The 16,315-nt window shown below is 40.1% G+C and overlaps 1 protein-coding gene across 1 annotated transcript in view; it reads right to left on the reverse strand.

Annotated features, from left to right (window-relative positions):
• SOS1 (SOS Ras/Rac guanine nucleotide exchange factor 1) overlaps nt 1-16,315 on the reverse strand; it is a 48,712-nt gene that overhangs the window by 25,703 nt on the left and 6,694 nt on the right. Inside the window, exons 2-8 of the mRNA XM_085219109.1 lie at nt 14,626-14,751; nt 12,336-12,467; nt 11,635-11,799; nt 9,419-9,628; nt 8,801-8,944; nt 7,412-7,522; nt 7,210-7,308 (exon numbers count right to left, since the gene is read on the reverse strand). Of these exons, the coding sequence (XP_085075235.1) occupies nt 7,210-7,308; nt 7,412-7,522; nt 8,801-8,944; nt 9,419-9,628; nt 11,635-11,799; nt 12,336-12,467; nt 14,626-14,751 (987 nt within the window). The remainder of the gene's footprint in view (nt 1-7,209; nt 7,309-7,411; nt 7,523-8,800; nt 8,945-9,418; nt 9,629-11,634; nt 11,800-12,335; nt 12,468-14,625; nt 14,752-16,315) is intronic.

The raw sequence follows: 16,315 nt of genomic DNA on the forward strand, positions 1-16,315 counted from the left end.
CCACTCTTTGTGTGAAAAACTTCCTCCTAAGATCTAACCTAAACCTCCCCGTCTCAGTTTAAAACCATTCCCCCTTGTCCTATCACTGTCCATCCTCATAAACAGTTGTTCCCCTTCCTGGTTATATGCTCCCTTCAAGTACTGGACCCTCCTCTGGACCTGCTCCAAGAGCTCCACATCCTTCCTGTACTGGGGACCCTAGGCCTGAACACAGTACTGCAGATGGGGCCTCACAAGAGCAGATTAGACAGAGTAGAGGGGGACAATCACCTCCCTCTCCCTGCTGGCCACACCTTTTTTAATGCAGCCCAGAACACAGTTGGCCTTCCGGGCTGCAAGGTATGACAGAAAGGAACTGTTTATTTAATATGGGTGCTCTTATTGGGGCAGGGCGAAAGTGCGTAGGAATTACCATATGTCTGCATCAGGAATAAATTACATTATATTGACAATTTCTTTTTCAAATTAGGATGGCCACTGAGCAAAAGTCAGGAAGAGCTATTCAGAAATATACATAGCACAGAAGTCTGTCAGGAGATGCTTCCCACCAGTTCAACACTCGCATAACAGACTTCACGTGCCAGTCTGCCATCAGAGTTCTCATGAATGGGTAAGACTTGTTAGAAGACTGTGTTACAGATTAGGTCTGCTCAAGCTTTATTGCAGTCCACAGTTCAGCTGGAAAGAGCAGACTTCACTTTGGGATATTTTTATTTATTTAATCCATTTTAAAATGACAAAGGGTTTCATGTACATGAGCAATTCTCATTATTGAGCTTACATGACCAATATTTATTTCAGCAAAGAAGACGTATGAAAAGAAAGCAAACTTCTTGATGTTGTGGATTTCCTAAACATTCAGACTTTTTGTAGGCAATTAACTGCTATGCATGCATTTTAAATGCCAAGATTTCATTACTTGAAAAATGGCTACTTGTTTACAGAAGGCTTTCTCAGAGTATATGTGCTCTGTATTCTCTGAAAATGTATGTTTTTTGTATGTGCTGACATCTCTTCCACAACAGATTCGTTACCTTTCTGCAACAAACATACAAGTTCGCACAAATCCTTCCAGAGTCTTCATGCTCTATAATTCTTTCTTACTGTCTGTCACTTTGGTTTGTCTCATAATTATCAGCCAACTTGCACAATACATCAGAAATTCAAGAAGCATAACTTAAGTTAACACTTAATCAGATCTGTATTTTAAGTACCAGAAAACATTTACCTATGTGCTTCCACACTTGTATTTCTACTCTTTACTTTTGTCCCCAAAATTTTCCATCACAATAAAAGCAACAGTCTGCAAACATCTTCCTTTCCTCTCCAAAGTAACCCCAAAGTAAACTGAAATCTACTTTTATTGCTCCAACACAAATGAATCTGATTCTTGCTGTATGTTTGCAAGGCCATGAGCTCAACTAGATGACACTTCTCTTTGCGTTGAAGCATATTAATTTTTGAATGCTACTCTGGATGAATTCACAGTATCAGAGATCCTTCTGGGTAGGAATGGTAGAACCCTGTTAATTTATTTAAGAAAGGATTAACAAAAAATAGCAGAGGAAGTGAGCAACAAGCAAGACTCCATCTATTGACTTAGTCCACAGGAATGAAGAATACAGAATGTTCTATTATTTCTTGGTTATTTCTTACATCTTTCCATCAGCTCCTACTGGCGGTATCAAAGTACTGACAAAAAACTTAGACCTTAATACTGGAGAACTTTAAGGGCTGCTTCAAAAGTAATGCCTTCCATTTTATTACGTTGGCTCATGACATCAGAGGCCAAAACATCCAACAGTGGATGTGAGCACAGTGAGGCAGTGGTTGGTGTGTTTCAGCAGTGAAGACAGCAGCTCATATCCACTGGTGCAGATCTGTACGAGCGCAGCATGCAGGCTCTTCTTCATTGCTGGTGAAAAAACACAGCTAATGGTGGTTACTATTGTTGAAAAAGAGTGTGCTGTATCTGAGAATTTGCTCTATCAAATAGTGTTATTGTGCTCTTTGTATCTGTTGCAGTTTCCATGGAAATAAACAGGAGGCATTACTTTCAGAGCAACCTACATATATCCTTCTCCATTGCAATAAAAGTAAATGGAGAAAGCATACTGGTAGTGAGACTAAATCCCCATCTCCACATCCAAAAACATTTCTGCTGAAAAAAGACACAAAAAACAAGTAAATTCAGTCTCAAACACAGATATATCATTATCTGAGGATCTTCCATTTCTACAGAAGGTCACAGGAATCAAAGGAGAAAAGAAGAACAGGGAAACAGGCTGCTACTGCTATTAAAAAGATAACACAACAATACAAGTTTGTCAAGGACTGTATCATGACTACCACAGTTCCAAAAACTAATGACTACCAACAGGTGTTCAAAGTCCCAGCTAGAATAAGTTTTTTTCCCCCCCTACACAGTCCTGTAGTGATTCCTTGTGTCAGAACTTTCATTTATAAGGAGAAATACCAAAATTTGTCCAAGTTCCTGTAATACATTTGCTTAGTCTCACAAAAGCTTGGCCATGGGTGTTCAGCTTGAATTGCTATTCTGTATGATGGAGCTACCAACATTAGCAGCTGTCACTGAGAACTGGGAATTAATCATCAGCTCCAGAAGGCAGTCTGCCCACTCCAGCTTTCCTAGGTCCCAAAGTTCCAGGCCTTTGCCCTGCAGGAAATCCTAGAACACAGATCAGAACATAGGGTACTGGAACTGAATGTAAATGCATCACTGAAAAAAAAGGCAGAGATAGTTAGTGTTGCACTTGATTTCTCCAAAGAGGGCATCACCTTGATAAGGAGAGTCTGGCCCAATGCCAACCTACTCCTTGCTTCATGGGACCAAAGTGCAGCATTTGTTGGTCTGGCAGCAGAATGGCAATAACACTGCATAAACAGCACTGAGCAGCACAGAAAGTAGAGCAAAGGGAAGAATTTTTACTTCTAGTTCTGCTGAGATTTTATCCAGCTTTTGCAGTAAAGCAATTTTAGTAGAATAATGGAGAAAATACTCTACAAGGTAATTCCTTCTCATTAGAAAGTTTCCCCCAAATAGAAGTCTGCTTTCCAAAAGTCCACACGTATCTAGTACAAAAAGGCAACACCAATGCAACAGAACATCACAGCTCCATTACACATGGCTGTCACCAACAAATCAAGCAACAGGCATGCCAATGCATGCATCTCAGATACACACACAACCCATCAGAAATACCCCGGCTAAACAGACAAAAAATACATTCTAGGTAATTCTTTCAATTAAGAAGTTGCTGCAGAGAGACCAATTAGTAACCACTTTTGTGGGAAAACTGCACATGCACGTAGGACAAAGTCTTACTTTTCCCTTATCTTCCTCCTTTGGCTGTCACACACAAAAAGCTGACTTAGAGGCCAACACTTCAGCATTTAAAGGCGAAAAGTAAGAGAAATGTCATCAAGGCAACCACAAAGAGGTACCAAAGAACTACAGAGCTTCATTTACCTGCATGTGCCTCCAACTCCTACCACAGGAACAAGTTCAGTACCAGTGAAACATTACACAAGTAATTTAAGTCTTCACTGTAACTTAAGTTTTCATGGCTTCACAATAGGAAGAAGTTGCTAGTTTTTTTCACCTTTACATTCCAGCAAGCCACATCAGACTTGAGACCTATTTTGACATCACCCAATCTTTTGTCCTCCCAGACACTCATATACCATGCAGACACTATCACCCAGTTGCATCAGGCTCCCCAGCAGGTAAGTCATCGACTGCTGCAGAAACACAAAACTGCACATTATCTTCAACAGAACTAAAACAAATTCACTCCCATCTGCAGTTAAGTATACGAATACATGTAAAGCAGTAATACTTTTGCTCTTTCTCTTACTTTCAAAACAATATTGTATGTACAAGCTACTGTGCTTGGATAGAAGCACATCAGACTACAGAACCTATAATTACACTGCCAGCTCTAAATACAAGCAACACAGACAATATTTCAGGACAACAATCCATTACTGCAGACACTGTAAGAACTTAGGAGACTGCCAAAGTTCAACTACTAAGACTCAGCAATTCTCCACACCGAGGTAATCCAGCCCAGGTACAGACTGGATCACAAACTATCTTATGTGTTATCACAGAATCATTAAGGTTGGAAAAGACCTCCAAGATCATCTCATTGCACCCAACCATCCACCTACCACCAATACTGCCCACTAAACCATGTCCCTCAATGCCCTTCTTGTAGTGAGGGGTCCAGCCCTGAACACGGCACTCGAGGCACAGCCTCACCAGAGCTGAGTACAGGGGGACAATGACCTTCTTGCTCCTGCTGGCTGTACTGTTGTTGACACAAGTCAGGATGCTGTTGGCCCTCCTGACCTGGGCACACTGCTGGTTCATGTTCAGCAGGCTGCCAGCTCACATCCCTGGGATCCTTTTCCTCCACGCTAGAGAAAGGGTGGTTCCTTACCTCGGAAGGCCTGCCAAACCAGACTGTTCTTTTAAAGTTACATTAATATAGCAAAAGAGGAAGACAAGAAGAAGTTCAAGTGAGGTGTACTTCCACTCAAGCCAAATTGTCAGTCAGTAAAGATTAGCAAGTTATTTAAGAACAGTGTTTGGGGGGGGGGGGGGAAAAAAAAGTAGAAAGCACAAAATGCTATTGTTGAAATGAAAGCACCTTGCAAATTTAAGCTTATTATAGTTTGAATTCAAAGTTAAAAATACTTAAGAGACAAATTTCCATTCTTAAGTCATGGTAGCCAAGTCTGTACTTGCATAAATATCCATGTAGCCATCCTGTCTCCCAGAAAGTATTATTTTGTCCAAGCAAAATTTATATATGCTTTGAGACAAAAATCAATTTTAGAATAATCTTCCATTTACCAAAAAGACGGAAAGAGCATCACACATACACACAAATCTACAGCATCTCAAACTGTGCCCAATTCAATTTAAAAATCTTGCAAGAATCTTCAGTAACTCAAGGTCCTGAATATTGCAGTACCTGTACCACTCCATATAAAGTTGAGTTAACATCTAGGAAAGCCCATTCACCGTATCTGCAAATTTGCACAAAGGCACAGTCTCACAAGAAGTTGCTATTTTATATGCTTAATTTCTTACATAAACGTTTGGGAATTTTTAGGCTTTTTGAAGGAGAGCACAGCCCTTAGTCATATGCTGATTTTCCAACAAAGTTATAGCAAAGAGCTTCAGCCAAAAATAGAACGTGTATTTGTGTGTTCCTGGTGCCCTGCCAGGCTTCAGATGGGCTTTAGCTTCTAAATATGATAAACATCAGTGGAGAGAAACTGCATTTTTTTTGTAGTCTGCATTGTTAGCAGGTAACTTTGAGATGCATTTTAAACAGGTAACTTCAAAGCATGTAAGATTAGACAACACACTCAAAGAAAAATGCTAAGCCCTTTATCCTTCAGAATCTCATATTCAAGAGAAAACATTTTTCCATACAATATTCTGCCTACATTTTGTTTCCTCGTCTCAAGAGATCCCTTTTTGTAGAATGCATCTTAATCATTCATAGATACACTTAACCAACACTAAATCAGGATTCTTACCGTACAAAATAATTCAATACAATCTTGTGTCAATTAAATAGCAAGATTATACAACAGAACAATTCCTCAAGCACCTTTTGCAGCAATTTAGGCCAATTTTAAACACAACCAAGCTAGAATCTGTCTGAAGATTCTAGATGTAAGAGCAAAAATTGCCAGCAGAAACTGTTTGAGGGAGGTATTCATATGTTGTGTCCATGTATGTACTGACAGATGAAACTACTGCCATGAAAGCTGCTGTCTCAATTCACATGCACTTATTGTCCATCACTGTCTATCACATATATCCCATTTGGCAGACCACAGTGAAGAAAGCCTGTGAAGTTATTACCACATGCTGAACGAAATCCAACTCAATAGTATCATATCTACAGGGGGTAATGGGAGAGAAGGGAAGAATTTCACATAAAGCACAGGTATAGAGTTGTGAAAGGACCAATAACCTCGCGGAGCTGGGTTTATTTGAGAACCCAGTTTGCCCTGGGAGATGAAATACAAGCTGTTCCTCCCTCCTTCCCTAAGCACATACACCCTCCTTTGTTAAAATCACCAGTGGCAAGAGGTAACCCAGGATGCATGTGTTTCAGGCAGCATTAACTTATGCCATGTCTATTACACAAGACAATAGCACACTCATGTAGGAGCATGCAAAGCAGTGAGGTAGTACATTTTAAGACTATATAATAGAAACATGAACAGAGGAATCTTATCTGTGTAGGTCTCTTAAATTAAAAAACACACACAAGCTGCATCACACCTCTCTCCCAAGGAACAGGCAGAAAAGGAAATGTTTAAAATGTTAAGAATATCTAAAAAACTGGAACAAACCCATAAGCTAGACAAACAGAGCATAAATCTCAAAAATTTTTTTTTTTTAAGTTATATGAGATAAGCTACATTTTAAAACTGTACTCTTAGACCTAAACCAGTAAAGATGGTGTTGAGACTATGTTTACAGTTTTAAAAATGACCTGCTTGGTTATTTCTCAAGACAACCAAATAAACTTTCACGCTTTCCTTCACTTCTGAGCCAAACTACCTCACACAATTAACACGAAGAAGTTTGAAACTCTGTATCCCTCAGAAATTTAGATTAAGTCAATATCTAGATTAAGCCATATATATTTCCTATACATGTGTGTACTATCCAGTCTTTGGCATGGTAACAATAATGTGAGGTCTCATTGCAAAAAATTCAACCAAGCCTTCCTGGGAAGGAAGGATAACACTTGTATACCCACCCGTCATGGGATGTGCACTGTAAGGTCACTATTTCATGAGAATAAAGTCTAAACAAAAAGAAATCTTACTGCAGTCTTAAACGTACAAAATGTCAGCTTGAGAAAGTCTTGAGCATTTTCTGTGATACAGCCATATGCCATTATCTTTCATCACTGTTTAAACCATCATTCCAAGAACATTAGTACTTATATCCCTACTGATTTCTGAACTAACATTGACTTGATAATTCAACACAAAAAGCATTAGCAGATGTAAAACAGTTCAAGTACATACCAGAACAAATTCAAATTATTTAAATGCAAAATTTTTACTACATCTAACTGATCCCACAAAGCTCTAATATCCAACACAGAGAATGATGAAAAATATTCAGTGACACAATGTTCTTACTTTTAGTAGTTCAAAATAATGAAGGCAGTGGTAAACAGGGGCAAGGAGGAGCCGGGGGAGAACATACTGAACAGCTTCTTTAAAGCCTTCACCTATTGACTAGAAAAGAAATAAGTTTCAGTCTTAAAACAAACGTACTGAAGCAACAATATAATGTAATAAAAATAAAAATAATAATAATGCTTGCTAAAAAGAAAGTTACCTGTAAATAAAATGCTGCTCCTGGCTTCGATAATTGACTTAGAAAATGATCATGAAAACCAGGTCGTAAAATATCTTGTGCATACGATTCGTAAGGATCAAATGCTAGTTCCTACAAAGAAATACAAAACTGATTTAATAACTAAAACTTATTGCTGAAAGAAAATACACATACTACATTGGAGAGATTTGTTTGCCCAGTTATTCTAAAACGTAGAGATGAATCAACACTGTCAAGCTTTATGTAAAATGACTCATGGAATAATTCAGGTCGGACAATCTCTGCAGAGCTTACCTGCATACAGTTGGGTATCTCTGGGTTGTGAGGGTACGTGGCTGCTTCATGTCCAACTGCCATCCACCAGTACCCCCAGGTGGTTTTTGTAAGGCTGTGCTCTATCCTAACATTCACCTGCTTGTACTGATAAGTGGGGTTTGCCACAGCCCACGGGCAAGACCTTGTGCTTGGCTTTGCACTTGAATCTCACAAGATTCACCTGGATCCACTGCTGGAGCCTGTCTAGGTCTCCCTGAATGGCATCCCAGCCAGGTGTGCCGACTGCACCACACAGCTTTGCTGTCATTCACAAACTTTCTGAATTTACACTCAATCCCACTGCTGATGTCATTGATGAAGATGTTTAAAGAGCATAAGTCTCAGTACTAAACTCTGAGGGACACTACTTGTCACTGATTTCCATTTAGACATTGAGCCACTGATCACCACTCTCTGGGAATAATTCTCACAACCAGTTCGTCATCCATCAAACACTCCACTTGTCAAATCCACATCAGTTCTCATGACCTGTAGAAATCTCCTGAATTACTTCAATCACAGTAACTTGTCCTCTCGACAGATGTCAACACAGTTATTCACCCATAGTCTGTGGTAAAGAGGTAACTCCTTGCTTAAAGAAGGCTTCGATTAGTTTTTGATTGGTAAATTTTTGCAGAAGCTCAGGCACAACATTCCTTTTGAAGACCTTCCTCTATGATTTCCTCCTTCTGCAAGCTTCAGTCTCCATCCCCTAGAAAGCCTAGTGCAACAGCCCTCCTCACCACCTCAGGACACCTGCTGGCAAAGAAGCCCTTGCTTCACTTTGCTGTTGAAATCTAATCACAGGGTTGTTGTTGTTTGTTCCCATCCCCCCTTCCCCACCCCTGCCACGTTAACTAAAGATTAAACAGCCTATAAAAATTGAAGACTAAGACTATAAAAGTGAATGCACTCTAGAAAAAAAATAGTCTGCTCATGACTGGGGGAGGGTTAGAAAAGGAAATAAAAATATAAACAAAGGCAGCTTGCGCAAGCATACGCTTAGCACCTATATGCAAATCCTCAAAAACACATGTGATTAACAACACAACAGAAAAATCAGTATTTTCTTACCTCAGCCATATCTTCAAAACAGCTGCCTACTAACGGATGAGGACTACCTTCATCTGTCATTTCAACAGTGTCTTCTATATGACCCAACAACTTTACACTAAGTTCATGAATGTCTGATATACGACTAAATATATTTTCAACGTCCTGCAAAGCAGCAGAAACAGACAAAAATCAACAAGGAGCTGGACACAATTCGAGACAAAGTGTTCTGTGCAAAACAACTCTGTTACGATACGAGAATTAAACATCTCCTTAATCAGAACAAGATTTTATAATCTATATTGCGTATCTTTTGAAATACAAAATCACAGCATTTATTTTTAAAACAATGACTTTGTATACGTATGTATACAAATATAAGCATTTACAATGAATTTAACATGGCAGAGAGCATTGACCAACCTTAAACTAGTCCTTCCTGCAAGTGAGTACATAAAATTGAATCGTTTCTTCTACAGGAAGATGCTTCCTCACAAATATTCCTTTACAATTCACATTTCAGAACTCAAGGGAAGTGTTTTCTCTGCTACGGACATGTTAAATTCCGTTTAATAAATGTTTACTGAGATTTATACATTATGTTACATATACATATATTTATTTAAACACAACACTTACATGAGATGAAAATAGTTTGGAGTTGGAGGCATATGGCTCTCTAAAGACTCTGATAATGAGATTAAGTTCCCTTATATATTGCCGAACTTCTGCCATGAATGACTTCACCAGGTCATAATAGGTTTGCTCCCCTGAAGTGGAAGGCTCTTCATCAGATAAAGTTAGTGCACTTAAATCTTCTACATCTTGATGGAACATATCCATTAACACCTAGGCAGCAAAGAGAGAGAAAGCCATCAAGCAACAAGAATTACTTCTCAAGACCTACCAGTAAGCGCTCAGAAAATAAAATTATTATTTCTACTAAACCAAACTAAGCAGCAGCAGCGTTTGAACGTATTGTTCTGCAATTGGTTGAGCATTATGAAAGCAACACGCACTGTTACGAATTTGCAAGTCATTATTTGCAGTGCAAATTTCTGAAGAACCCCATCACTCAGGCCAGTCTTGGCATGTTTCAGAACACGGTCCTAAAAATCAATCATCGCTTTAAGAGCTCTATGAAGTACAGAGATGTTAGCATGTAGTCACGTACTGTAACACTGAATAAGCCTACACAATCTAAGATTCTAAAGATGCAATATTATGAAGAAGCATGTGCATTCTGGCTCTTCACCTTAGGCTTTAACAGAAAGCCATTTGTGACTCTAACTCAGAACCCCGATATCTGTGATAAATTCTGGCGTGCCCACACACTGGTAGGATTTGTCCCAAATAGCTCCTCACTTCTGTTGAATTGGCATCACTTAGAGCGTTCAGAAGCATGAGCAGACAGTCAAATAAAAATAGCTTGCATTCTAATACAGGTGATGGTTTTTTCGTGTGGTTTTGTTTGCTCTGTGGTTTTTCTGTTTTTTTGTTTTGTTTTGTTTTTTAAACAAAGTAGAATTTTTTCAGATGGACAGGTGGCACAAAGAGAAGTGTGAAAGCATCTGGAAAAGAGACAAACTTTTGGTTGTTCTGTTAAAAAAAAAAAAAAAGTAGAATGCACACACTGGCAGCAGGAACCTAAAGGTCCTTGAAGTGGCTGGAAAACATTTTGGGAATACCTGCCAATGGCTTGTTCCACTGAGACAGTAAATCAATATGCCCACTTCAGAGCTCCCAAAAGCTTCTTCTACGTACATATTAAAAAGAGTTCCTCCTCCAATGCACAAGTGCCCAACGCAGTTTCCAAATGAGCCTCTTCTACTCATCACCCATCCCTGCCTAAGACACAGAGAGACATGCAGCAACAGCACTGTTCCTACTCGATATTCAAGCACACAGCTCCAAACGCTGCGGTAACAACCCAGGAGGGTGCATCCAAAAGTAAGGCCAAATGACCAAGACAACTCTCCTGACCAGTAATTCACTCCTCACAACCTCACACAACACCTTTCTTTCCTCTTGAGATGAAGATAGAAGCATGATGGAAAAAAAATGCAGGCTTGAACAAGACACTCCCTGAAGTAGATGCAAGTCCAACCAAAGATACTGATTAACACAGCCCCAGACAAAGCATCCACTGGACTACAGCAGGAGGAGCGTCTCTCAAGTCCCATCTGTTAAAGGACTAACTTCAGGCTTTGGTTTTTTTAAACAATGGAAAACTCAAGATGCTGATGAGATGGCCACAGAAACTAGAGTGCGAAGGCACGTGAAACACAACGGGCTGCTCTCCAGCACTGCTGGATCACTGGGTAAAGAGGTAACTGCTGTCTGAATCTGATGACTTCTCTGAAGCCACAGGAAGGATGACCTGACAATAAAAGTATGGATGCATACAGAGAAACAGAGATGCCCACGTTTATCTATTTTTAACCACTTGACCACAGCAATACTGCAATACAGTCTTATTTTGGGAGAATACCCATGCTTCAAATCAGCCTTCTTTTTTTAAGATACAAAGAAGAAAAGAAGGCCCAACTATTACAGCTAAAGAATGTGAAATTTTGAAGTCAGTGCTGCTTCACCATTTTTAAAGCATTTACACATTGCTGGGATTAGGCAAGCAATATCAAAAGAAAGAGACATTTACCTGTTAATAAGCACGAGCAACAGCTCTGTAACTCAATTAGCTTTTCGAAAGCTTTGCTGTATCAGTGGAACAGTATTTTACTGCAGCAATTTCTTCTTTCAAATGTGCAACACCTCCTACTCACTAAGGAATAGATATTGTCCTCTTAAAATTCAACTGAAATGTTCTTTTAACACGGAAAAAAAGTTAAACTTACCTTATCAGCACACATTGCCACTTTAATATCTTGTTTCGTAATCTCATAATGCCTTATATTTCGTACATAATTCCCAACCAATTTTAGTATGTCTGCAGAAATGTATTCTAATACTGCCACTATGTAAACAGACACTTGGTGGTCAATTTTGTAACCTAGAACCTCCTGAAAGGAAAAAAACAAATATCCCATGTTATTCAGGTGTCAAAATATATGATTTGTAAGCTGTGCTATAAGTTTAAGATTCTACTCAACATCCACAACATACAGTCTATTTTTTTCAGTAACAGTAATGCAACAGTCTGTAGGCCAAGTAAACAAAAAGTATCACTGTAAATGCTGCTCTAACAGCTACAGAAGTGACCACAGTGAAGAACTGTCCCAGAAATCTTGCTTGAAAGCTAGTGCACTCTCTAGTGGATAAAGAAAGCTATGCACTCATTTGCTACATATTTGGTTATTCTTATTTTGTACGACTCAAAAAACAATCAAGAAATTTCCAGAAATATCCTTAGACGGGTAAGCAGAAGAAATATATGCAATTAACTAAACTGGAAACACTGACAATTAAATTACGTTGAAAGAAACATACGTTGTTGTTTTTTTGTTTGTTTACATTTCAGACAGCAAACAGAAATCACACAAAACAAAACAGTCAACTTCCAATTGCATTCCAAAAGCAAGCTGACATTGCTACTTACCTTCAATAAAGGATGGATTTTTTCTACTGGGAGAGATAACGGATTTCTTCGTTTTCGTTTCTCAATGGCAGACTGGGCATCAGCTATTGCCCACTTATCAATAGGATGGGGAAAGCTTTTCTGAACACGATCCTTAAAAAAAGAGAAGGACTAAAGGGTAAACGCATTATCTGAATGACCTCAGTGATATCACTACACTATGAAATCTCTTCCACTACTTAACAGATGAATGTCTACCAATGTCAATACTCAGACTATAAGAGCTTGAAATTCTACTGTTTTGGGCACAAGCTCCTCACTACATTCACGATGCTGTACCAAAAAATCATCATCAAAAACAAACTTAGTGCTCAAAACTTGAGAAGCACCAGAATTAAGTTGTCTCTGTACGCAGTTTCCTCACCAGACATATGCTGATAATTCAGCACTTAAATACAGGACTGTGTCTCATCCTAGTGCTTTACTCCTTGTATAGACCAGCCACAGCAGTTTATTTACTTCATCCAGCATGCCCGTAAAGTAAATACCTATGCACGGACCACGTTCCAAGGAGCTCTGCTGTTGGAGCTCACACACGGGTCTCCAGAGATTCAAAAACCTGCCTGGTTTTGGTAGCCCAGGTGCTTAAACAAAGCAGTCAGAAATCTAACTTTTCAGATAACTTCACATCTCATTTTTTGGACCACTGACTGTTACAATTGCAAGTGCTCACTTACGTAAATATGACCTCGATTTGAGCAACCATGAAATGAGGAAGATGAAATTTATGACCACTACAAAGGGCGAAGTACACAAACAAAAAGTTTCCAAAAAAACATACGGGACAGATTACAGCTCTGTAAAGATAGCACCCAACTCTCTGAAATACAGCCTTCTACCTTTTTTTCCCCCTTCACCTCTGCAAAAGGAAAATGGAGGTGTTGTACAAAATAACCTACAACTCATTTGCTAACACCAAATCATTCCCCTAATGCAGCTCAGACTGCTGACTGAAGAATTAAGGTGACCCGAGGGAAAAACAAACGTGTAAGACCATGTAATTAAAGACAGCATCATCACGTATAAACACTAAGGGGGTAAACTGAGGTTGCCTGATCATCTTCAGTTCTTCTATTTCTCATCCTAAGGGCTTGATTTGACCATCATCAGGAATCTTAAAGCAACGTTCCATTTGATGTTGTGTTTTAAACAGCAGCAACAAAACACTTGATGCAATCTTCCACAAACCTCCGCTGACCAGAAGAACATTGCAAAACAGGCCAGCCGTGAGAGGGGATCCTGACCACCACTGGGGAGTCAGCATTCAGAAAAGGAAGGATGAAATTTATGACCAGCTATTATGCAGTAAGACAGCTCACACAGACAGTTTTACTGGGCACTGAACAACAAGTTCAACTGATGGGAAAAACACCTCTTAGGTAACTCAGCAGGTTTTATGCTGACGGTTCTTCTACATAAACACACAGAACTCGTGAATCTTGAGCTCTGAGACAGCTTGGTGGATTTTTTGTTAGGCTGTTAGCTCCTCAGCCCCCCACATACCTGTCAGTACTTCTCTTCTACACTTTCCTCAGAAAGCAAGGAAGTTGCATCTTGTTTAGCAACCTAACCTGGCACAGCCCCCAGGTGCTGGACACCAGTGTGCTCACTACAAATGGAGTCTGCAGCACATCTAAGCACAAAAGGCTACCAAGATATTCATGGGCTTAGGGCATGACTAAATTGGCTTGTTTCTTAAATGAAGACACTTCTCCTCAAACGTCAGGCTGAAAGTCTTTGACAAAAGAATCAAAAGACATTTCTACACAAAGAAGTGTTCTTTGACTCATTCTGACAAGTGATTGAATTATTTTAGTTCTGAGTTCTGAGGGGTACCAGCTATTATCAGCAGGCTGAGAAAGCAGTGTGAGGTCTCAGTCTATGCAGGTAGAGTCAGCATGCAGTACTGGGGGCGGTGAAATAAAAGTCTTTTTAAAGGAACCAGTTAGCTTTCAGCTTTATGCTCAGAAGTTATGCTTCCCAACTGCTACGAAGTAACGTGGATCACAGAGACAGTTTTACTGCACACCAAACTACAAAGGCAACTGATTGGAGAATCACCTGTTAGGTAATTCAGCAGAGGTTTCATGCTGAAGGTTCTGTTACATAAACATACATAATTAGTGCTTTTCCCTCTTATACCAACAGTTGCCTTTTACATTGTGAAATTATTATTATACTAACTTTTCATACAGCAGCTCAAATTAAGTTGCAAAAGAGAGATCAGATTTATAATAAACACTCTCTATACCTCTACATCCAGAAAACTTCTCGGCTGGGCTTGACACAACATATTTAGCAACTGGAGAATTAGCTCCTCCACGTACTGCAACGCATCTTCGGTAGAGGAGAGCTTAGGATGGACTTGCACCTGAACCTGAACAAAATAGAAGGATTTATGCGTTATTTTTGCTCTTCCCCAAACATGCAAATATTATGACATAAGGATGAGTGGAACAGCTCAGGTAACTCCACTGAGAAGTGCGTGTGCTGTACCTCTGCTAAGGCGCACCGCACAGAACTGAAGTGCTCACTTACACTTGATAGAAATAGAAACCTCAAACGTTTAAAAATACCCAAACTGCTGCAATATTTAATGTCAGAAACCACCTAATTAATAACGGTGTTCAGAAGTGCAATTAGGAAAACTCTTCAAAAACACTGCCCACTTGATCTTTCTCCGCTATCTCTTCACCCCACTGTGTGCAGGATATACGTCAGGCATGGCGCTGCCTCCCTTTTCACACCCCCTCGTGCACCACTCAAGCTACAACACAGTAATACACAGAACCTTTTGCAAAGCGAGAGCCCTGCAGAAATAGAAACGACCTCAGCAGCATTTAGCCAACAAATCGTCCAATCCATTCTCAACAGGCCCTCATTATGTAAGGCTGGTTTAGAAGTCTGCTTCCATGCTCCTTGTTTTGATGTCAGGCTCTAGTTTAGAAGGAAGAACGGGAACACTTGAAGTAGGCCGCGGTCACGCTGGCATTCAGCAGCATGAGGCTTTTGAAGTTCACTCCCCACGCATCTCCACATATGCCACCAGTGTCTGCAGGTTCTCCCCAGGGCAAACCCACAGAGACACGCTCCTGCTCAGCTCCCCCAAGGGGTCAGCTTACCCACGTTTTTTTCCAGACGGTCATTTAAACTTCCACAGCCAGTTTGTGGGGACAGTTTTTCTTTGCATCTCTGCAGTGATCAGAAGCACAATTTTAACCCGTTGGAAATGCAGGCGTGCAAAGCTCCGCACTCCGAGAGCCTAAAACCAACAGGCGGTTGAATCTCAGTCCTGAACACTGGTGGCAAATATTATGGCAGAGCATGCCAGTCGCTGACTTTCGCAATGCTTTTCAAGCCCTCATTTCATCATTTTACCATTCCCACTGCATTCAACTCAAGACGCCTCCAGTTCTCCCAATCGCTAACAGAAGAGCAGAACCACCTTAAGCCAAAACCCGACAATTTGTCTCATCCAAATATTAAGCCTATGTCTATACTCAAATTCTACTGCCATAATTATTTAATTTCACAGCTGAGTTCTTGTTCCTATTTGCAGCCATAGCAAGAATTAAATGTTACGAAGTTCAAACACACAACAGCCTCAAATAGAAATCCACTTGCTCGCTAAGGCACTCATTAGTTGGAGCACTTCATGTCTAGGCACAGCCCCGCCGCTCACAGAGCTGCTACTGAGAATTAAACGTGCCTGATCACGGGTTTAGCTTTTGCAGGTTGCATACCCTGATGCTTTACGTCCTAAAAAACACCTCCAACGTTTGCTGTTTTTTAACTTGAAAACGCAGGCAGAAATAGAACAGGCGAAGCTCTCCCTAAGAGGAACATTTTGATTATGCCGATGGTTTCATTTTCCCAGTAACACACAGCACACTGCAGGAGGCACCTGGGGAACAGTGCGCCCGCTGGCCCCCAGCACGGCC

The sequence above is a fragment of the Meleagris gallopavo genome, chromosome 2, assembly GCF_905368555.1.
Source record: "Meleagris gallopavo chromosome 2, MGAL_WU_HG_1.1, whole genome shotgun sequence".
Taxonomy (NCBI): Eukaryota; Metazoa; Chordata; class Aves; order Galliformes; family Phasianidae; genus Meleagris; species Meleagris gallopavo.